This window comes from Brienomyrus brachyistius, chromosome 19, assembly GCF_023856365.1.
Source record: "Brienomyrus brachyistius isolate T26 chromosome 19, BBRACH_0.4, whole genome shotgun sequence".
Classification (NCBI taxonomy): Eukaryota; Metazoa; Chordata; class Actinopteri; order Osteoglossiformes; family Mormyridae; genus Brienomyrus; species Brienomyrus brachyistius.
The window spans coordinates 17,396,847-17,418,747 of record NC_064551.1 but is presented as its reverse complement, the minus strand read 5'-3'; the positions used below and the strand labels follow the sequence as shown (position 1 = coordinate 17,418,747).

At 45.2% G+C, this 21,901-nt stretch overlaps 2 protein-coding genes across 3 annotated transcripts; one reads left to right on the top strand and one right to left on the bottom strand.

Annotated features, from left to right (window-relative positions):
* Positions 1-81: 81 nt before the first annotated feature.
* mia3 (MIA SH3 domain ER export factor 3) lies at positions 82-14,365 on the top strand. The gene is given in 30 exon segments (XM_048985975.1): positions 82-599; positions 1,429-1,562; positions 1,845-1,931; positions 2,311-4,912; positions 5,069-5,362; positions 5,492-5,625; positions 7,201-7,332; positions 7,451-7,472; positions 7,577-7,665; positions 7,750-7,827; positions 8,569-8,679; positions 8,773-8,844; positions 8,923-9,027; positions 9,207-9,329; positions 9,458-9,560; positions 9,641-9,696; positions 9,940-10,030; positions 10,457-10,595; positions 10,687-10,849; positions 10,947-10,982; positions 11,066-11,133; positions 11,454-11,551; positions 11,633-11,706; positions 11,708-11,747; positions 12,120-12,182; positions 12,277-12,311; positions 12,757-12,804; positions 13,201-13,300; positions 13,303-13,437; positions 13,534-14,365. Coding segments are annotated over 30 exon segments (5,682 nt in total). The 5' UTR covers positions 82-445; the 3' UTR covers positions 13,830-14,365.
* Positions 14,366-15,027: 662 nt separating this feature from the next.
* On the bottom strand, positions 15,028-21,419 carry aida (axin interactor, dorsalization associated). Of its 2 annotated transcripts, XM_048985986.1 has the most exons (11): positions 21,086-21,419; positions 20,172-20,238; positions 18,869-18,922; positions 18,712-18,766; positions 18,312-18,375; positions 17,853-17,962; positions 17,583-17,591; positions 16,943-17,065; positions 16,669-16,791; positions 16,268-16,385; positions 15,028-15,975 (listed from the first exon to the last, which is right to left on the bottom strand). In XM_048985986.1, the coding sequence occupies exons 1-11, from the start codon at positions 21,190-21,192 to the stop codon at positions 15,879-15,881; spliced, it is 927 nt and encodes a 308-aa protein (XP_048841943.1). In that variant the 5' UTR covers positions 21,193-21,419; the 3' UTR covers positions 15,028-15,878. The 2 variants fall into 2 exon arrangements, with proteins under 2 accessions (XP_048841943.1, XP_048841944.1); XM_048985987.1 differs by lacking the exon at positions 17,583-17,591 and having other exon boundaries at positions 21,086-21,418.
* Positions 21,420-21,901: the final 482 nt, after the last annotated feature.

Sequence of the window (21,901 nt, the reverse complement as noted above, 5' to 3'; positions counted from 1 at the left end):
TTACTTAGACCCGTAATTCAATAGGCTTAAAAAAATAAATGCATATATAAATAAAAAATAGGCGTGACATAACTTGCTGACAAGGTGTGGTTAGTTTACACTTCAGTCGCTGGTAAACGAATCTTTCGTAGAACGAAACGTCAATGTTTTGTATTTTAAATTATTCACAACAATAGTAATAGTTTAATAACTTTATATACCTACTACTGATGATGTTAAATACATTTTGGCACTGTGAGAAGTTTGAAAACGTGATGGGATTAAGTGCGTGAGTTTCACGCAGGAAAAAGCAACTGCGTTGGGCGTGGGCGAACCCTCCCTGCTGGATCGGGTTCTTGTAACCCGACTCCGGCGGTCAACATCCTCCAGGAACATCCTGCATCTCCCCGGTTGCGCTGTGCCGTGCAGCCTGCGGATTTGCTGACGTGTCGGGCCGCCACTGCACATGCTCGGCCAGCAGCGAGCCCAGGATCGGCGTGCCAGCATGGCTCTCTCCGGCTTTCCCGGATTCCTGCAGCTTTTGCTCCTATGCGCGACTGCCGCAGCCGCAGATAGGAGGTTTTCGGACTTCAAACGGTGCGCCGACGAGGAATGTAGCAGTAAGTGTTTCCGGACGGGTGAACTTTGGAATCGGCCGTGCGCCGGCGCTCCAGCAGCGCTGCCCGGTGCCTACGTCGTTATTGCTGTGATCAGCGGCGGGGTGCGGACACAATGCGGCCGGGCTGCGGACACAAGGCGGCCGGGCTGATCAAGAAGGAAGTGCGGTGTGGGCGAGATGCGGGAAGCGCGACACGCTGTAAACATGCAACAAACGTGGAGTTAATGCGTAGTAAACGCACAGATCCGAGCCATCTCGGATGGCAAAGCCCCCCCCCCCCTTTCTCCCATCCGGTTTGCGAATTTGGTCCGTTCCTGATCTAAAGTGAACCCCTGATCCAAAAGGTTGCATGTGCCAGCTGGCCCGGGCTGTTCTTTACCTTCGCCGCAGTATCCCAATCCTACATATAATATTATAGCTCTGTTATGTAAGAGGTGTATTCTGTTACAGTCATTTAGGGTACCTTCCTGCCACGAAGATCTAATTTCATGCACTTTCTTGGATCACATTTGATTGAACGTCTCGGGCAATACCGATCACTTCATTACCTTCAAACTAAGGTTACAAAAAGTGCCGTTTAACTACTGACAGCATGATACAATTTCTTTCATTATCGGGATAGCCACTATATGTGAGAATATAGTTAACTAAACAATTATATGCGCAAGAATTTCTACTGTGTATCTCAAAAGGATTGGCCTTTATATTGCATAACATCTAATGCATTGATAAAACAAGAGTAAATGGCTAAGAAATAACGGGATAAGTCTTGAAACTGTGTGACTGCGGGAGGCGGCAGTCGAATAACTGATTAATTTAATTCCCTACAGTGTTGTTGTGTCGAGGAAAAGCCGCGCAAGATTTTACCGGACCGGATTGTCGGTTCCTGCCCTTTAAAAAGGGAGAGACTGTATACGTGTATTATAAACTCGCCGGGAAAAGGAGCGATCTTTGGGCTGGAAGTGTAAGTATGAGTTAAAATTAATCAATATACAAAAGGGTGGACGATACAGGTGAGTAGAACAAATACAACTTATGTAACTTTGTCTGTTTAAAGTTAGTACATTGTATTTATGTCTTGCATGGCATGAATAAATAGTGTTTTGCCTTAATTTGAACATGAAGTCCAGATCACAGTGAGTAGAGTTGTCCTTGTATGTGTTTACATCGAATTAATAACAGACCATGATAACCTGCTTCAAGGAAAAAGACAGAAAACATTTTTTTTCCTCACAAATGTTTCTAGGTTGGAAGTGCATTTGGTTACTTCCCAAAGGATCTGCTCACAGTTAATCACATATACACAGAGAAGGAGGTGGAAGTTACTGCAGAAGTAAGTTGTCTGTATGCTGTATGTCCATAGTTTAGAAGGAAACTTTATTTCCACATGATTGTACAGTGATTCAAGGCTGATACTCAAGTATAGTCCTCATGGTATTGTATAGCTTGGTGTTGCTTTTCTGAGGTTAGGGTTTGTATAATGTTTTCTAACATACTGTATAGTCCTACCTCTGATGACTTGCTTTGGAATTTACCGCTAACATGGCTATTTAACAGCTGTATGCTTATAATGAATTGTCTGTCTCATTTATACATAGCTTTGGATGAAAGAGTCTGCTAAACAGATCAGTTGCATTTACATTTATGCTAGATTTCTTCTTGATAAAGTGGAAGACATTAGAGTGTAATTAACATGTATTTTCTATACGCAGGAAACAGATTTCGTATGTTTTGATACGGGATTCAACACATTTAAAGATTATGATGTAGATTCTCTGTTGGCGGCAGTGATGTTGCCAACCGAAAGTGAAAATTCTGCCGAGAAAGCATCAAATGATGTGGATCCAGCCAAAGATGAGGAAATCCACTCGGGTAGCAGGGAACAGGCACCCGTGGAATCCTTGCCTGTAGACCAGGACCACACATCTGATACAGACTCTCAATCTTTAAATGATAGCCCAATCGAGAACTTTGAAAGCGAGAGGATTGCTGAAGATATCACAGAAGAGAAATATCTTGGTGATTTGTCTCCTGAAGTTTCTTCTAATTTATTAATAGAAATGCCAGCAGAAAACTTAGAAGCTAATGAACTAGATCATGAGAGACAGACTGGGGCTCAAGATGAAGGCACCAGCAATGGTCTACATGAAGATCAGTCAGTGGGATCTTCTGTCCTAGACAGTGTTAATCCAGTGGAAAATAAAACCATATTTGCACCTCCAGAGGTTCAAGATCAGTCTTTAACTACAGCTGATATTAATATTGAAATGGAAAGTCATTTTTCAGAGGGAAAAATAGTTCCTGAATTGAAAACAACATTTGGGTCAACATTTGATGCTGTTACATCAGATGATGAAGACACTTGGCACGTCACCCCTAATTATGATGAACAAGAAAACAAGGAATCTGAAGACCAACTAGATGATGCTGATAATTCAGAGAAAATACCATTACTCGCCGTTACTGAGGATAAGACATCTCGTACTGATAGGAACATTTTGCAAGGTTCTCATTTAGAGGAGGACAACGACTTTAACACAGATCAATCTGAAAATCAGAAGAGTGACGTCAAAGATGAGAGGATGTCAACATCATTGGGAGATACCGATTTTGCCATTGTCAGTGGTGATGAAAGTACGAATCAGATCACAAGTTTAGAACAGGAGGTTGAAGAAGATGTGGAAGTCGAGGAATCTCACAAATCTGTGCCTGAAACACCAGATAGCAGAGAGGAACAACATGCACCACTATTCGACTCTGATTCTCACCAAGAGCCCAAGGAAATGGCGCATAGTGAGGGAGAAGCCAAAGGTGCCATTTTTGAGGAAAATGCAGGATCTAATGATAATGATGTGAATAATTTGTCTGATAGTGATTTACCTGAACCTTTACCTGATGGAAAAACAGGTGAAGATGTATCAGATGAAAGTGAGCTAAAAGGGCTTGAAAATGACAATAGAACTATTAAGTCTGAATTATCAACAGTTGATGCAGAAAACAAAGAATCTTTAGATATTTTTGAAGATGTCTCAATTGAAAAAGTTACCGAGCACTCACTCAGTGAGCTTAGTGACGAACATGGAACCTTTGAAGCTGAAACAGGTGAGACATCCAATGACACCCAAGAATATATTGACACGTCAAAGGAAGAAAATGTGACACTTGAGGTCACTGCTGTTGAACCGTCTGCATTTCCAGATGTCAAATCCTTGGAAAATACATATAAAAATGCATTTGAGGCGAGTAGAGATACTGCCCCTGACATGGCGGTGACGGCACAGGTGGACAGAGTGAAGGAGGAGATCATGGATTTGTTTAAACAAACATTGGAAAAAGAAAATCTGTCCAAAAAAGAAGCAGAAATAGATAACCATGATGTGTCAGTTCATTTAGATTTGGAAGAAGGAGACCAAGAAGTAATGTTACTTGAAGATGAAAATGCTCTGTTGTCCAAAGCATCCAAAGAAGAATTAGCAACCAAAGAACATGACCTGGCATCCAAAGAAGACGATTCAAATGATCAGAATCCTGACAGTCTGCAGAGAGAGAATGAACAAGAACGTGTGGAAATCTACACCAGGCCAGATGTTCAGAACCTAGAGGAGTCTTTGGCAGCCAGAGATGTGGAAGCTATAGCTGGAACAGATATGGCAGCCAGAGATGTGGAAGCTATAGCTGGAACAGATATGGCAGCCAGAGATGTGGAAGCTATAGCTGGAACAGATATGGAAAACAAATCCAGCCAGGTTTCCGATGCACCTGAGGATATTAACATTGAAAAAAAGATAGAATTTACATCTTCAGAGTTTGATCAAATTAATGTGTTATCTGAGTCTGAAGGTGAACATAAACATGTGGACTCTGAAATAGTTTTAGAGACTGAGATTAAATACGATGCATGTGTACAACAGCTTTTTCTTCTCAGAAATCACTTCGAGAACAAAGATCTCGAGTGGCTTTACAGACACCTAGGCCCCCAAAATCTTCTCCATGTGGAAGCTATGTTCATTGACCTGGAGCAGGAACTGAGGGCAACCAGGCTGTCACAAGCAGGCACCAGTGAAGAAATTGAAAAGTCACTAGAAGACATCTTGGAAGCCTCAGAGACATCTATTTTGGATGAAATCGAAAGGATGTTGGATGCTCAGGAGCAGAAGAGTGCCGACCAACACCAGGTAGACGGAAATACGTTTGACGAAGAGGCTGCGATCTTGGATAATTTCCAAGAGCTGGCCTTTCAGCTTCGGCAGAAGTACTCGACAGTCAGTGACAGTACTCCTTTAGCATCTGATGAACGCATTGACTTGGATTCAGGTAAGATGCTGCATTGTTTTCTATATCTTCTGGTACACATGTTTAACAACATGTACAGCAAAATCAATTGTTGTATTTTCTGCATTATTTACAATGTGCCAGATTTGGATTATGTAATAACATTTATACCTATAATACATATTTAACGTATTACAGGTGAAGAGGAAATTCCAGAAGCTGTAAAAGACACAATTGAAAACGTCACTACAAGTACTAGGAGTGCAGAAAGAGAAAATGAGCCTGAGGATGGGCATGTGAGTGAATCCTTGGATGGCAGCCTTGACAGCAGCTCAGACAAGAGCTTTGAGGAGGATGGGGGTCACTTCAACAAGAACAAAGATATTCAAGGGGCTTTTGAAGATTCTGCAGAGATTCAAAGAGGCCCACAAGCCATTTTGGAGAGTCCAGTAGATATGGGGTTTGGGTTTCATGTTGAAAGCCCGTCTTCAGGTACCACATTGCTCTTGGAAGATATCATTTTAGTTTGGTAGTATTTTGTTTTTTTTTTTTACTTTTTTTTTTTTTTTTTTTTAATAATATGATATTTTTTAAAGTAACACCCAAACACTGTGTCCTTAGGGTCTCTGGATTCACCCAGTACTTCCGATTATCATGAGGAAGAGGAAAGGAGTCATGCTTTTGGAATTGACTTTTTTGACTTCGGTAATACTGTGATTCTTGCTCAGGGTTATTTGGACACTTATGCCGAAAGGGTAAGTTATCTCTGAGTTACCGGTATTTTCACCATATCATTTGAAATTATATTGTAACTTTTCTCTCACCACTTTGAACGTTTAGTACATAACACTAAATAAAACGAATGTAAAATTCAGCAGAGAAGAATAAATTAGATGGGCAGATAGGTTATTTCTCTACGTTTGTTTTCCATTCTTCCAGTCGCTTAGTTACGGGTTGCTGGCTCTTGTATATTTTGTCATTCAATAACAAAATGATAGTGATGGCAAACTCGAAGCACTTCTGTGTGGGAACGTTGTCCTGGGGCCTTTATCACGAAGCTCGATTTTTGGCTTAGCAAGATTACTTGTCGGATTTGAGGAAGTCCATTACTGAACTGTACGTATGCTTGTCAAAATGATCTTTGGCGATGCGTCGCTTCCCGATGACGCAGGCAGCCAGGCGCCTCCCAGAGGTTACGTGTAACAGCGCGAGGCCGAAGTCCGCCTGCAGCAGCTGGCATCGAAAACAGCCTTTGGCGCTTAGCGATACCTGCCGCTGTCAGCCCGGCTCGGGGCGTCTTTCCCCGCAGACATTAGCTAGTATTAAGTTATTTATACTTGTATAAACCGCCGGTGTGTTCAAAAAGCTTCCGGAGTCCTCGGAGTTTAACACTACAGCGCGAAGGAATTAAATTTCCGCCGCTATACGGAGCTAGTCGGCCTCCCGGTGCCCGGGCGTGATGGACGGAAAAGAGGCAATATCCTCACCTGCCCCCGGACTGGAACAAGCCGCAGCCGGCCATGTGTTAGCGATGAAGGCGATGGCGGGTGTAAGTAAGGGTCGGGATCCGTGACGATGTAGCGCCGGGTTACTCGGGAGTACGGACGGCTAACGGTGCCCCTGTCGCGGCCGCTTCCTCATTGTGTGTTTGTGTGTGTGTATGTATATTATATATAGACATACATGCATTTAAAATCACGCTCGGGGGGCTTTAACATTCATAGGTGACGTGTGCAGATGTGCTCTCTCTCTCACACACACACTCTCTCACACATTTATATACATATATAAGGCATCATTACTTATTTCATCTTCATGATAATAGGAACATGTCGAACGTTTAACCTTTAATAACTTGGCCTGGATAGTGACAGAAGCAGGACTGACTGCCTGCCTGGCTGCTGGCCTCAGCTGAAAGCTGAAACATGATAAGAGGTAAAATAGAAGAGATGAGGCCAGCAATAGGTGACCTTGGTGCTTTGCTTGTTTCTGGTTAATGTAGTCCTTTCTATCACTTAGTCACTGCTGCTTCTCAGATATAATCATTTCGGCTACATCCGGCCCTTTTAAATGTGTACAGAGTGACTGATCTGAAAGTACTACACTGTAATGTATGGTGTCTCCTGGCAAAAGTTGTGTGTGAATATTAAAACTTACTGGTAAGTGGATTTTAATATGGATGTTGTTGATTTTATGGACTTAGTAGCTCAAATGACATTGTGAACAGCCAAATGTCTGAAGTTTGGTTTGTATTGGCATTATGTTTTTGAGGGCTCCTGCTCACAGGATGGATGCTTTCAGACGGTTTATTTGGTCGCTTGTTCTTTTAGATAATCGCCAGCCTGCCTGAGGAATGGCAGCCCGGCCCCACCTTCCACGGCCTTCCTTGGCAGCCGATCCTGGCTACAGTCATGGTGGGAATCCTCACTTTCCTGGTCTTCGCCTGGAGGACGGTTCTTGCTGTAAGCGTTTGTCTCTTTAGCACCGTTAACCGGCTTGAAGATTCCTCTCCTTTGATAAGCAGTAATTTCCTGAATACTTCCACTTACGCTGAAGTAATCACCCTCTTCCCCTTTTCAGGTCAAAAGCAGAACATATCAATGTAAGTGTGTGTCCCCTTTTTGCTCTACTGGGTTTGTTGGCTGGGCAGCTTGTTTACCAGTGAAGTCCATTCCTATGTGCTGACACACTCTGCCTCTGTCTCAGTGACTGAGAAGCAGCTCACTGACCGGATCAAGCTGCTGTTTGATGAGAAGAACGAAGCTCTGTCCAGGATCTCAGAGCTGAAGCAGAAGGCAGGTTGCAGCTTGTGGCAGGTAGCTACCCCAGGTTGGGATGAACTGGTTGTGACCTCGAGATCTCATTCTGTCCATCCTTAGATCACTGAAAATGAGGAGAAACTGAAAGAATCTGAGAAAAGTGCATCCTCTTCACAGCGCGAGAATACAGAACTTAAGGTAGGGCTGGGGGTTCAGTCTGCATACAGCTGCATTTTAAGTATGTGCACAAACAATTTGCTTCACACATGAACACTGCATGTCAGTTCATGTAGACGCGTCATTGTATATAAATCTGTTTATTACACATCCTGCATCAGTGATAAAACTCCCCACCAATCAAGGAGTTAAATGTGTTTTTCTATCTGTCGTGACGGCATGTCTTAAAAGTTTCAAAGTTTTATTTGTGTCATATCCAATTATGCACAGTTGCCTAGCCCCAGACTGGGATTAATAGGGAACATAAGACAGAGACAAGACATCATGTACTACAGATATTACATATTAAATATAATCAAAATATCTGTGGTGTAAACATTTGGCAGTAAGTAACTGAAGGAAGTACGAGAGTTCAGAAACAAGTGTTTATATGAGTAGACTGTAGTGTATGTTGGTGTTCAGGCCCAACACACTGTCCTCATTAAGGATCTGTGTTACCTGGGGAAAGAAGCTCTTTATGTACTTATGTCTATATTATGTTTATATGTAAAGTGTTTATATTCTGTTTATTTTTTATTTGCACTATGACCAATGAGGAGCAGGTATTTTAGCTCGGTGTATGACTGCACATATCGTATATCTGTAGCGGACAATAAAAGATTCCTTGACGTGTGAAATAGCACAGCATAGTACTTTGGCAGACCTGAACACACAGCATTGGGGACACGTGACTTCTCAAAAATCCCACACGTCGTTCCTCAGAATTCTTTTAAGGAGCTGCAGAAGAGAAGCACACAGATGAAGGACAAAATGAACACCTTGACAACCGCCGTGGAAGTGGAGAAGAAGCGGAATCAGGTGCAGGAGGAGCAGGTGAGGTGATCCAGCCAGGCAGCCATTTTGTTGGGCTTGTTCAGGATGTCACACTCACGTATCTCGTCTTTTGGGTTTTCCCGCCTTTGACAGATTGCCCAAGCTGAAAAAATGGTCAAGGACTTTAAACGCGTGGTAAAATCCAACAAGGAAGAACTCGCAAAGGTATGAGTTGTACATCAGTGAGATGCAGCTTTGATGATCCTTCCATGAAAGTTCTAACATTCAGACCCCATTGTACAGGTTCAAGTCCTTATGGATGAAGCTAAGATTAGAGAAGATGCCCTCAAAGCCCAAGTGATGGCCTTTGAGAAGGAGAACAACGCTCTAAAGGAGCTGAAGAAGTCTGTAAGTGGAGCCCCTGTCAGCTGTGAAACCCCATATGTGAATGGCATGGATATCGTGCCATTTCCCATGATATTATGACTGTTCCTCGTGGTTCATCTGTGATCTCTGCCAGCTGATGCGCAGATGCCCGTCTGGCTTTAGTCATTGTTTAACGGTTGTGTCTTGCCACCGGCACACAGCTGCTAAGCGACGCAAAGTCCTGGGAGGAGAGGCACCGAGATCTGGGGGAGAAGATGAAACTATTCCAGAAGTCCCAGAAGGAGTTGGAGAATAGCCTTGCACACAAGGAGAATGAGATTGAGGTGAGTCCTGTGGGTGTTTCACCCCTGCGTCCCTCTAGATCACATTCATTCACTGTTGCTGTAGCTGAATGTAGCCGTATGATGACAGAGCCATCCCCCCCCCCCCCCCCCCCCCCCCCCCCCACCAGGTTCTGACTGACTGCATCGCCGAGCTTCGCCAGCTGGACATTGGCGACGCCACAGAGCTGGACAAAGGGGACACGCACGCCCTGGCCAATGGGGACTCATCCAGTGAGTCCAGGCAGCACAGTTGTGTTAGAGGCCTTGTCAGAAATGTGGAGTGTTTTTTTTATGCATCTGTCTTGTTTTAGGCCCGAAGAGCGATGTGCTGAAAAGCCGGATTAAGCAGATGATGGATGTGTCGAGGGTAATCGAGTTTGATTGTCCTAAGATGTGTAAAACAGAATCACATTTCCATGGTGTCACAGATGGGAGGTACTGAATAGTATGCTGAAAGCCAACTTAAAGATAGATCCTCTTGAATGATGCAGTCAGACACTGGATCAGTAAATAGGTCGGAAAATGTAATTTAAAGTGAAGCAGATGTAATTTTCTTGTGAAACTGGAGTCAGATATGGTATAAATTTTCATTGCGACTGGTTTGGTACAGGTGAAAACAGCCCTGTCCATTGTCGAAGAGGAGAAGAATACATATCTGGGCAAACTCCTGAATGCGGAGAAGCAGAGGCAGGAGCTGGAAGGTACTGCCTATTCCTCTTGCTCCGCCTCTTGTTGTCGACCGGGCGTGGCCTTAGGTTTCCCAGTCAGCACAGTCAAATGGCCATTGATGTCATATATTCTGAAGTGGGGGTATTCAACCATTCTTAAAGCAGGTACCTCAAAATGTAAACCAAAGCTATGGACCCCCACCACCACCATTAATGTGTGATCACATAAGGAGCTAAAAACGTAGGGGGGCTTTAGTGCAAATTTTTTTTTGGCTGGAGAAGGGGGACTAGGATCATGCTGGCTTTTCATCAGTTTTGTCGATTTCCAAGAGTTCTCTGTGGACCCAAGTCAGAACCTCCTTTCCAGATGGACAGTATTATCTTCTCACGTCTTGGTCCTTGAGTTCCTAGCCCTAACCTCCGCAGTCTCTGATTGGCTGTGACTCATTTGTCTCCCAGAGCAGACCAAGAAGCTGGAGCATGAGCAAGCCTCTCTAGCTGGCGAGAAGCAGCAGATGGAGGAGGAGCTGAGGACCCTCCAGCAGAAGCTGGAGATAATGAGTGAGCTGCACCAGCAGAAGGAAGAAGCCCTCCAGCAGTGAGTGGGTGGGGCTGGGCGGGGCTTTGGACCACACCCCCAAATATCGTGTACTGTGAAATCGGGCTGACCGCCATGTGCTCCATGGCAGGAAGCTGACTCAAGAAGAGTTCCAGCGGCGTGAGAAGGAGTCCATGCTGTCCCAGGTGGACGGCAGAGCCCTGCAGGCGGTGGAGGAGCTGAAGGCGTATAAGGGGAGGGTGCAGGAGGTAGAGGAGGAGCTACAGAAAACGGAGCGCTCCTATAAAGCTCAGGTGGGGAGTCCCGTCTGTGCCGCACTACCCTGCCAACGGCCAGTAATCCCACGGTGCTGCTATTGCCTCACGGTCACTGTGTTCGCCTTTCGTCCAGATCGCTGCCCACGAGAAGAAGGCTCATGACAACTGGGTAAGGCGCCGTCACTCTCGCCACGAGCAGGAAGCTCTGAGGAGCTGGCGCGCTCTGATTATCCGCTCTCTGCTCCCCCGTAGCTAAATGCCCGTGCTTCCGAACGCTCCCTGGTGGAGGAGAAGAGGGAGACCGCCAACCTTCGTCAAAAGTGAGTGTGGAGCCTTCCGGCTCCTTTAGTTGGGTCACATGTTTACTTGCAGGATGTTCATTGGTGGATGAGAGGTGGGGCTCTCTTTCAACTTGCTCGACAGTGACATCTACTGGGAGGGCTGAGGGTACAAATAGCAGTATGGTGACATGGGTGGAGACAAAAACAAGCCCCCCTCCTCCTTAGACCTTGTAGTAATGAGAAGAATTGTGCTATAGCAGATATTATCTGATCTAGCGTGGGGGCATAAAGAGAACCATCGTGATGTGACCTGTCCCCCGTGATGTGACCTGTCCCCCGTGATGTGACCTGTCCCCCAGGCTGGTGGAGGTGCACGACAAGCTTGCAGAGTTCCAGAGGCCTCTGATCAAAGCCTCGTCGGGCCGCTTGGACCAGCAGATGCCCCCCCTCCGCAGAGGTGAGCCACATCAGGTTCGGGGGTCGGTCTCCAACGGGGGTCTTGAAACATGTCAGTAAACGGCTTGAATGATCCGAACAGGAGACTCTTTTGGACCCTCCCCCGTGAGTGGAGGTGTGCCATCGCCCCCCTTAATGATTGAGGGCCCAGGGCGCCCCCCCCTCGGCACCGGTGGGGCCGCGAGGCGATCCATTTGGTAAGCTCACCTATACTTCTTTTGTCCATTCAGCTGCAAAGCCCCTTCATCTCCCAGCTTCTACCGCTGCCTCTTTCCCATGGATCTCCCCATCTTAACTCTTGATTTTTCTCAGTTCTGATATTTCATCCCTTTCTGTTTGACCTCCTGAACCTTCAGCCCCGTTTTCCCCATTACATTTACCCCGTTGCCTTGCCATTCATATCCAGCCTTCTCCTGCTTACTGCTTGTCACTCTAGATAGGTGGTTTCCTCTTATGGCGATGCTCACCTGAAGGAAACATCAGCTTGGGTCTGGATTCTCCTCAGATGAAACCCCCCCCATCTAAAAGCTGGTGATGTGTGCTGACTTCACTCTGGTTCTGTGTTACAGGTCCCAGACCAGAATCTCACGGACGGTACCCAGACCTTGGGCACCCAATGCCTGCTCGACCTGGTACTCCTCTACACCTCCTTTACACCTTGTTTACAATGCAGCCCTTATACTCTGGTCAGGATTTCTAAGTACTTTGATCTCTCATGTCCTGCAGCCCCTCGGACGTCCTCCCCCAGCATGGACGGATCGGTGAGTATCCCGTCCTGCTTCTGTAGTGGCCATATTTAGGAACATTTAGGGAAACCCTAGAGCTACACCCTGGCCGTGTTATTTAGGCACACGCAGGATGTGTGCTTCCTTGTGTCGATATGCTGTGTCTCTTAGTGGAACTCAGAAGTCGAGGGAATAAGCAGAGATGGTGACAAAAGAAACTGGTGACAGGGCAGGCAGTGACAGACGGGGGGAGGTGAAAACGATACTTATTTAAAAGACACTTCATGGTCCCGTAAATATTTCTGGAGTCCTGTTCAGAGACAAATCGGTTGGGTGTCTGTAGGTGTGGGGGAATCCCCAGGCTGTCATATTACCTTTAGTTTAGGATTCCCAGCCCTGAGAGCTGAGGTAGCGAGGTCTCCGTCTGGCCTCATGATGGTGAGGAAGCACTCACCCTTCTCTCTCCGTTGGCCCCGTTCAGTCACAGGCCCCCTCCTCTACCCAGGAATCAGCTGATACAAAAGAGGCAGTGAGTATTGGGATGGGGACTGGTGGTGGGTGTTGGGAAACAGTCCCCTGGGTCCTAATGGGTTTGAGTTTCATGGCTGGGCAGAGTGACACTGACACCTCCATTTCGGTTGAGCACTAACCGGCATGGACTTCACGCTTCAGGTTCTCGTTGGCTTAACCGCACCACTGCGTGTGACTAGTTTCTCTGCCGGGCTGATCTGGTGTGTTGGCATCCCGTCTCTTACAACACGATTTGGCGGTGTGATATGCTCCTTGGGGTTATCTCTCTGAAACTGCGCCGTGTGTCTTCCTGAACACGCTGTGGGGTGTTCATTGGTGCTGGCATCTCGATGGGGGGGGGGGGGTAATCTGCCCGTCAGCCAATCGACACACCGGTGTCTCTCTTTCTTGCCAGGTGGGTTCTAGATCACAGGGCCACCCCTCCTTCATGGAGTCCCCCATTCGGGACTCTCCGGTTCCTGGGCCTCATCCCAAAGGGCACGGACCCCCAAATGGGCCCGCGCCCCAATGCTGAGGCCCCCCAACGGACATCTGCCTATGATTCCACCCGGACCACCTCTGCCCACCATGGGCCCTGGACCCTATGGCCTCCCCGGTCCCCCGCGTCACTTTGGTCCATTGTCACCGTTTGGTAAGATTTACTAATCATTCTTTTGAGTACTTGATTTATGCATATTCTGAATAGGTCAGGTGGTCATATCACTACATGACTGTGGCCTTCCCACAGTACGAGGGCCACCTCCCCCCATGAGGGATTTCCCCATGGGACCCCCTCCATTCGGCCCCCGGGACATCTATCCTGAGATGTGGCGCCCTATGGCCGGACCGCGGGACTACCCGCCTCCACATCGCCCTCTGCTACCTGGGCCCATTCCGACCCCCAGCATGCCTCCGCAGCAAGTGTCCACGGGCCCCAGGGACTTTCCAGAAGGGCCCCACCCTGGCCCCAGCATCAGCAAGGACTATCCTGCACAGCAAGAAGAGTACAGGGACCGGTCGGTCACTCCACAGAGCGGACCCTGAACCCTCCTTTTAGTTCATATAGAAGACATTACGTTAACCTCATTATTAAATCATTAGAAAGCACGTGTCCTGTCTCAGATCTAACATTTCTGTCTTGAGGAATCAAGGCTTAACAGTTGTGTGGGGGGGGAGTCTTGTACGACATTACTTCCTTCTGAATGCGTGTTTTTTAAGGGTAGCTGTCTGCTTGTGTTCAGTTGATTTTTCTCTGAGGATTTCCTGTGGAAATACTTGATTTTAAAAATGTTTGGGCAGAGAGCGAGGCCTCTGGCTCGCCCATAATGGCTGCTTTGTAATTGTCAAGGTAAGTTGTATAAAGTCAGATTTATAACTTATGATCTTAGCGATTTTATTGATAAAAGATTGTTAAAGGAATGTTATTTTTACTATGACCTTGGGAGGGGTGGAATCTGAGGTTTGTGATGTTTGAATGATGGATTATTCTTTGTGGGGGGAGTGTCGGAGTTAGACATCAAAATTGTAATGAAATAAAGATACAGATTTCATAGAATAAATGTCATTTGTATAACATCGGACGCTGTGTTGGAAAGCTAAGACTTGTAATTTTCTGTACTGTAGGACGTGAACAAGTGTCTAAAATCTATTTTTGGACAGACCGTTTTATTTTCATAAATGTCACTATAATTTCAGTAAAATAATAGCCTGAAGATGATATATCCATTTCAGCAATGTTTCCAGGGCATTGACAAACTATCAGCGATTCCATAAAGTGTGGGAGGTGTGTAGCTCAGTGGTCTCTCTGCCTGTATCCCCTGTGGATTTGAATACCATCACTCCTAGCTGTCTTCACTCAAAAGTTGTTTAAATGTAGTTTAAACAAAATTGATTATAATAAATTGATTATATAAATAGATTGACTCAACCAGGCTTTTAGCTCAAAATGAGAACTAGATTTTTGTATATACAAGTGGGAATATTAAAAGAAGTTTAAAGAACCATGAACTGCCAGACAGTGACTGTATGGTACATGAAATGCTAAGATATTCAGGGATATAACGTTGCCAAAGTGACTGGATTTGTGGGAGGAATTGAAAAAACTGAATAAGTACCACAACATCGGTAGTTTACCAGGGTACACAGTGGGCTATGGGGAGTGTTCCTTGGGTTCGACTAGGAACGTCTCCGACTTTTAGTAGTAGTGAGGTTTGCTGTCGTTGTCATTGTCCGGATGAGGCACTTTTCTCAAGCAGCACTTCTCTTTATTAGAACTCGAAGCAACGTGAATATGCAGTTTATCGTAAACGCACATTGCGGTGTGGACAAGCATGGAGACGTCGCGCGGTGCACCTGCGTGCTTTAAGAGATCTTGAGTACATCCTGCGCTAGTCTTCATTTCCTGATGTTAAAAAAAATAACCATCTGCAACATTAGAAAACAAAAGGCATAATTGATGGGGGGCAAAAAGAATAGGGGGGGGGGGGGAATAAATCCATAAGGATCACGCAGCATCATGGTAAGAAGCCCTTTCACCAGGATGATCAGATGGCAGGCCAGTGCGGAAGGGGCTGCCCTCCACCACACCTGGGCCTGGTTGGTGATGTTCAGCCAGCAAAACCCAAGCAATCGCAGTGTGTCCCTCGATCATCCAGTGTGAGAGATAAACCCTGTTAGTCAGCTGTTTAGTGAACTGCCCCTTCAGCTCCTTGGGGGGACAGTCGGGAAAGGAGAAAATCCACAGCGCCGTACCACTAGTATGGCGATGGGGGGTGAGTCTCATAGCCGGAATGTTCCGTCCGCTGGCGGCCAGACAGACGTCACTTGTTAAATTAATAATTAAAAAAAAAAAAAAACAGTATGGAGAAGTAAGTAATGTACCCTGCATCCGTAGGACTGCCAGCCTACTGCCATCAGGTAGGCATCGCACGGCCAGGAAGTCACCAAGTCACATGGTTTTGACGGGACAGAGTAAAGAGGGACGAAGTCTGGCCGGCCTGTGAGTATTGCCGAGTTTGTGGGGGTCTTCCCGCTCGCCGGACCAGAGTCCACCTGAAGCGGCCCGATGGATCATCCTGCACTCCTAGGAGCTACTCAGTCTTTGTGCAAAGTCTGGTGCAGGTGGAGAAACAGCGGCTTCTTTGTCAGAAGGTGGAGCTTCTTCCTCTTGAAGTCGGTCGGCTTCTTGTACCTGGCAGTCAACGTCAGAAGGTCAGTATGATGTCACTGTACACAGACATGCAGAATGTAAACAAATTCATATCATCTGACCAAAAAAAGTCAACATGGTAGGAAAACATGGGCCTACTCGCTTCGCAAACTGGGACACGGGTCTGAAAAATCTTGAGCCTGAAATTACAGAATGTAAAAAAAGCTTTCCGGTGAAGAAAATGATTTTAACCTGATAGGAGGGTACCCAATTCAAGTAACACTGAACACAAAGGCGAGTGTCACGTTCTGGTAGATGTCAAAGATGTACTTACAGTTCAATTACAATTGGACCAGGTTTGATTTCATCCATTTCCATGAAAGCAAAACATTTTGTGCTGGTGAATTTTTTCTTGGGTTTGTAGTGCTTAAATTCAAAGAATATAGCTGCCCCTGGAAAGAATGACGAAGGGTTAAAGTATGTATTAGACTGAAAATCCCATTACAGATATGAACTCCACAGATCGTCAGCTCAGAGATAACCTTTCAGATAGACCACATTCATTCAAAAGGATTTCAGTGAAGCACAATAATTTGAGCATTGAGCAGGGACTGGTTTTGTAGTAAGTAAGCATTTCATGGCAGTTAGTGTTCAAATTTTTTTTTTTAATTCAAGTAAAAGTGCCCTTTTACAAATGGGCTTAGCAGCATGGACGAGATGGAAATCAGTGAGCACCTTTGGATAGTTCCTCCAGGTGCTTCTGGATCTCCACGTCCATGCTGAAGTGTATGTAGGTGTCTTCCTTTCTGGTGGCCACTGGGGTGTCCTGCACTGGATTTAAATCCACGCCATTCAGGTCTACAGAGAATGAAAATCCAGAATGAAGGAGAACCGCAGAATGACACGTTCATAGCAACAACACATACCAAACATCAAACGTGTAAAATATATGTCTGTTCGTAAGTCCTGTATGATTACGCAATCCAGGCCTTTCACAGCGTGACAGTACCTTTGACACTAACTGTAATGTAGGGATCGATGCACTGTCCAGCATCTTTCAGGCCAATCTTCTCAATCTTAATCGTGAGTAGCGTCATTCCCGGCTCTGATGGTAACCGTGGCAGCAGGGACCCTGATGATGACATTGTCTCATTAATGCAGTTCGTACTGCATGAGATTGAATTACATCAAACCCAAGTGACGGCCACTATTTAACTGATAATTAAAGAAACAGCCATTTTTACATTTATCTGACTGACCCTTACGCTCTAAAATAAAGTGATTGATGAAGTTCACCACCCCAGAGAATCTGCCATAATTACTATACATTCTATTCTAGTACATTTGAAAAAAAGATCAGCACAGCCACTCCCCACTAAATAGGCAGAGGAGCCCTTTCTGTGGAGATCTGCAGGCTTCCAGGTTGCTGTTAGTGACAGATCTCCGTCTTGGACACCAGATGAGCTGATATTCTAAGGTCAGATCCAGCTGAATAATTCAGAGCTGGCCAGCAGCACCCCCAGCTGGACACCCACTGCTGTGCTACGTGACTATCCATGGCCTGATCAGTATGCCATCGGTGGAGACAGGGAAGCAGTGGTGTGAAAGTAAAGCCATCCCAGCAGACGGCCAGAGACACACGGCCATACCTTGCAGGGCTGCGGATGGGATGGGTGGTGTGAATGGAGATTTCGCACACAGCGACGAAAGAACCCGGAAGGAGGGAGTGGCAGAGAGAGAGAGAGAGAGAGAGGCGGTGAGGCAGTGGTCTGGACCATGGGGTCACAAACACACAGAAAAGGCCACTGTCAGCCAGCGCTGTTTACTGCGCGCAGCTCAGCTCGCAGTGACAAAAGACGGCATTCAGAGGCGCACTGTGCAGTGACCAAACCTAACAGCGCCTAAAGGCAGCTCCATACCTGGCACTCCGGAGGGAAAGGACTCGGGGGATCCCACCCCGGCGGTCACACCTTCCTCCTCCTCATCCTCCAGCTCCAAGTTCTCCTCCTCACCAGGGGCGAGGATTTTCCTGCAGTCAGGGAGATGATGTCATTTTCAACCAATCATTCAGCTGACTTCTCAGTCTGTGTCGCAAAGTCTGTTCAGCAGGTCCTGGAACTGCCTGATAATCTCAGTATCATATTGCATATTGACACCAGAGATTTGAACCTACAACACTCTGGTAATAAACCTAGCGTTCTGGGTTATGATAACCATAACTTCTCATCTGTTTTTGCTTATGTTCAGTTTTCAGTATCCTCTGTTCTCAGGTCCCTTTCATTTGAATCGTTTACAGGTCTATGATAGTTTTTTGTTATTATCTTGGTCGTAACTTCATTTGAGATTTTCACATGAAAATAAATGACGAACATTTTTACCTTAAAGGCACCGGTTGTACATCGAATGGAAAACCTTTGTTATATGTGAGGATATTCTTAATAACTGTTTAGAGGGGAGAAAAACAATTGGTCAACACTCCTGTACCCTTTGGAAATCTTGTCTGTCACTATCACTTTTTCAAGCTACATAACCCATCAGCGTAGGACAGCTGAGTTATAGCACTAGCCTGATGCTAATGGCCTATTTGACATCTTTAAGACCCACCCACCACAGTTTCTTCTCAACCAAAGTAATACTCCATAACAAGGTTTTTCAAGGTGTTTCAAATGAAATATGCCACGTACATTTTAATCTAAAAAAATCCATGTTAATTCAGTGCTAAACGCCCCCATTTCTTCTCACATGATTCATCCGCAGCGTTTTTACCGGGATACCTACTGGGTTCCAGTTTTTTCAGGTCTTCCAGCTTGAACTCCTCACTGGATTGTGTGCACTAATAATGCAGAAAAACAACAAAAAAAAAGATTCAGAGGAATCCAGACACACGCCCCCTGCTGGAGAATTTGGTAGTTCGTTTTATGATAAAAAGCTGTACCTGCAAAGCAGCACTCCTCATTTCCAGGCACGTGGCACATTTCCCCAGCGTTTTCTGCGATGGAGATACACACACATGAACACACACAAACACACCGGCGTTCACCAGGACGTCCAAATTAAGCACAAATGAGCCCAGCCTCGTGTTTTCTGTCTTATTGGTTCTTCACTTATGTCTCAAGAAACCTGTAAACTTTAAAGTGAGAAGACAAAAATGGCCGCGACTGTAGCAATCAAATAAGAGACACTTTTACAGTGTAGGGTAGAGTGAATTTAATGTTTCTTTAAGGTTGCTAGGGCAACTGCAAACTGGTCCATACAGCCCGGCTCTGAAAGACCCCGCATGAACTGAAACTGTTGGTTTGTTATGGATCTGATAACATGACCTTTAAAACGGCATCAATCTGTAACACCTTTGAAGTAGCATCAACAAAGGAGTCAGTCTTCATTTTTTTGCCCTGGCATTTATAAATTTCAAAATATGCAACCTTTGCACTATAAATTTCCACCAAGGAGGCACTTCTGTTTGATGCATGTGGTGCCTGATTAGTGAGAAGCACACAATACTTTCAACAACAAATCTTTGCTGCCTTTTGGAAAAATATTCTTCCCTTGAATTTTTATGAATGTACATTTATCTAATGTGGTTATACTTTTTTTTACAAGCATGAACATTCTAGAGTTTAGTTTTTTCCATTTGGTTATTGCCTCAGCCTTACCTAGATAACTGCAAATGTAACTGTCAGTGTCCTCGTTAAAACCGCCAAAACCTGCCTGCAAGCCCAGTTGGGTTAAACGCAGGATTGTGAAGGTCTGGATTTGATAGTTTACCAGTCATATTTCAGCCATAAAATGCATCTGAACACTTTTGTGATGGAAGAGATGACTGGCCAATCTCCTTTCAGTACTAAACCACAGTCATCCTTTAGCACAGATTTGCTACACCTGTTCTCTTGGCTAACTAACTACTCTTATTTCAGGTCATTGTCAGAGTTCTCAAATGCGGTCAGCTGGCTGGTGAGACATTTTCAATTCGAGACAAGCCTGCACACACATTTCCATGTTTTTTTTATTTCCCTGTAAATAGTCAGTATGGTTTGTAAACTACCCTAACTTTTGATTAAATTAATTTTAGGTTTATAATGGAATGATATAGATTTACCCTACGAGAAGGTCTTGCCTGAGCGTGAGAGGCAGAAAACGTGAGTGTCACGCCAGATGTATGAGAGTTCGCAACCCAGCACTGAGATGATCGAGAGATGCAGCCCAAACATCAATCTACCTTTATTATAATGAAAACATACCTTTTGGTCTTCTGTAAATTCTGAAGAATTGGCCGACTGCACTTCTTTCTGCAACTGCCTCGCAAGTCTGCGTTCAATATCGCAAAGAAAGATATTCTTTCAGAATCATTGAATTACTCTTTCGGGCAAACCTCAGTTGTATATTATACCGTGCAAATCGTTTAATACGCCGGTTTAAATCGGGAGTTCTGTGATCGGTTTGTCATTCCGCATGCATCTTTTTATTATTAACGACAAGGTTACTTCTTGCTGAAGGATAATGAAAGGATCGATTAATGATGGATGCCGTATCTCCGCATGCAGAATGAATGGTCCATATTAAGCTGCTGGTTATATAAAAACGTCTAAATGCTTAATGCTGAGTGGGAAGTGCAACGTCAAGGGAAAACAATGAAATTAAAGCAGCGCTGCAGTCCAGGACTAAAGCAAAGGGGATCCAAGCGCAATGAAGCCGGGGAGCGGGCGGGGTGACAGGCCAGCCCCGGCCGAGGGCCACCGGGAACATTAGGGTGTGGCAGGCCGTGCAAAAGGGTGGATTTTAAACGTGTTAAATCTGGCCCGGCACATTTGCCCAAAATACACAAAACAAACTTCTGTCCCCCAATGTGTGCCCGCCTGCCAACCGGCAACGAATTAACCACCCAGTTTTCAAGTTTAAGTTATTTTACCTAAAAGGAAGCGATTACACATGCAATGATCCCCGATATCAACTCTAAGATATGCATGTTAGACTAATTCACACAAAATTCGCGTTTCCAACTCAAAAAACGTTAATTATACGATACAGAATCAGTAAATTGCAGTTGAGATAGGCTCCCAATCTCCTATCAGGCAGAGATTGCCAGCCTTTCTTCTCCTCCCCATTTTCATTCCCCAGCACACTGACTAACACACATTGAAATACTTGCACTTACATTTGGTACTCATCAATCGCTTCCACTAACTGTCCCCATGAATCAAAGTCCGTGCCTTTTTTAAAACTCGCATGCCATTTTTGGATGGTCTTGGTCACATCTGACATTTTCAAAAAAAAAATTAAAATTAAATTAAAAAAAAAAACCTAGCGTCACAGTGTGAGTCTCAGGTTAACATCGCCGGTGAGCTTTTCGCACGTCCTCTCCGTTTGATCGCGTCCCAGGGTACAGGGTCCGACGCTGCCCGGTCCTACCCTCCACACCGACCAAGCCCTTCTGTCCTCTCACCTAAACTTCTCTCCGGCGGAAAACAGGGGGAAGTTCCGCCTCCCGGTTTGCCTTCAACATTCACGTTTAAGGGGGAGTCAGGAAAACATAGGCGTCGGGAATCCTGATATGGGCGTTGCGCTGAAAAATGAAGACGATCTGATCAGTGTTATTAGGAAAAAAATTCGCTTTACGTTATTCGAGCATAATAATAATAAGAAGAATAATAATAAATGACCTAAATATTACTCCGCACTTTCGTTAGTTCGTTTTTTCTGCGAAATTGTAAATGTATGTATATGGAAAGCAAATAGAGGGGTTGACAGAAGTTATTCCAGATTGTGTGGCTGCACGGTATGAATGATTGTTTTTACATTATCGTGAAATGGAACTGCACCAAAACATTTCACGGACTACTCCCGCCAGGCCTTTTGGGACCGAAATCAGAAACACACACCAGGCCACAATCCAAAATGACAAATTAAATGTTTAATGGTTAAGTAAAAAGAGCTATAGTCTATTCTTATAGGGCTCCGACTATTAGGGTTA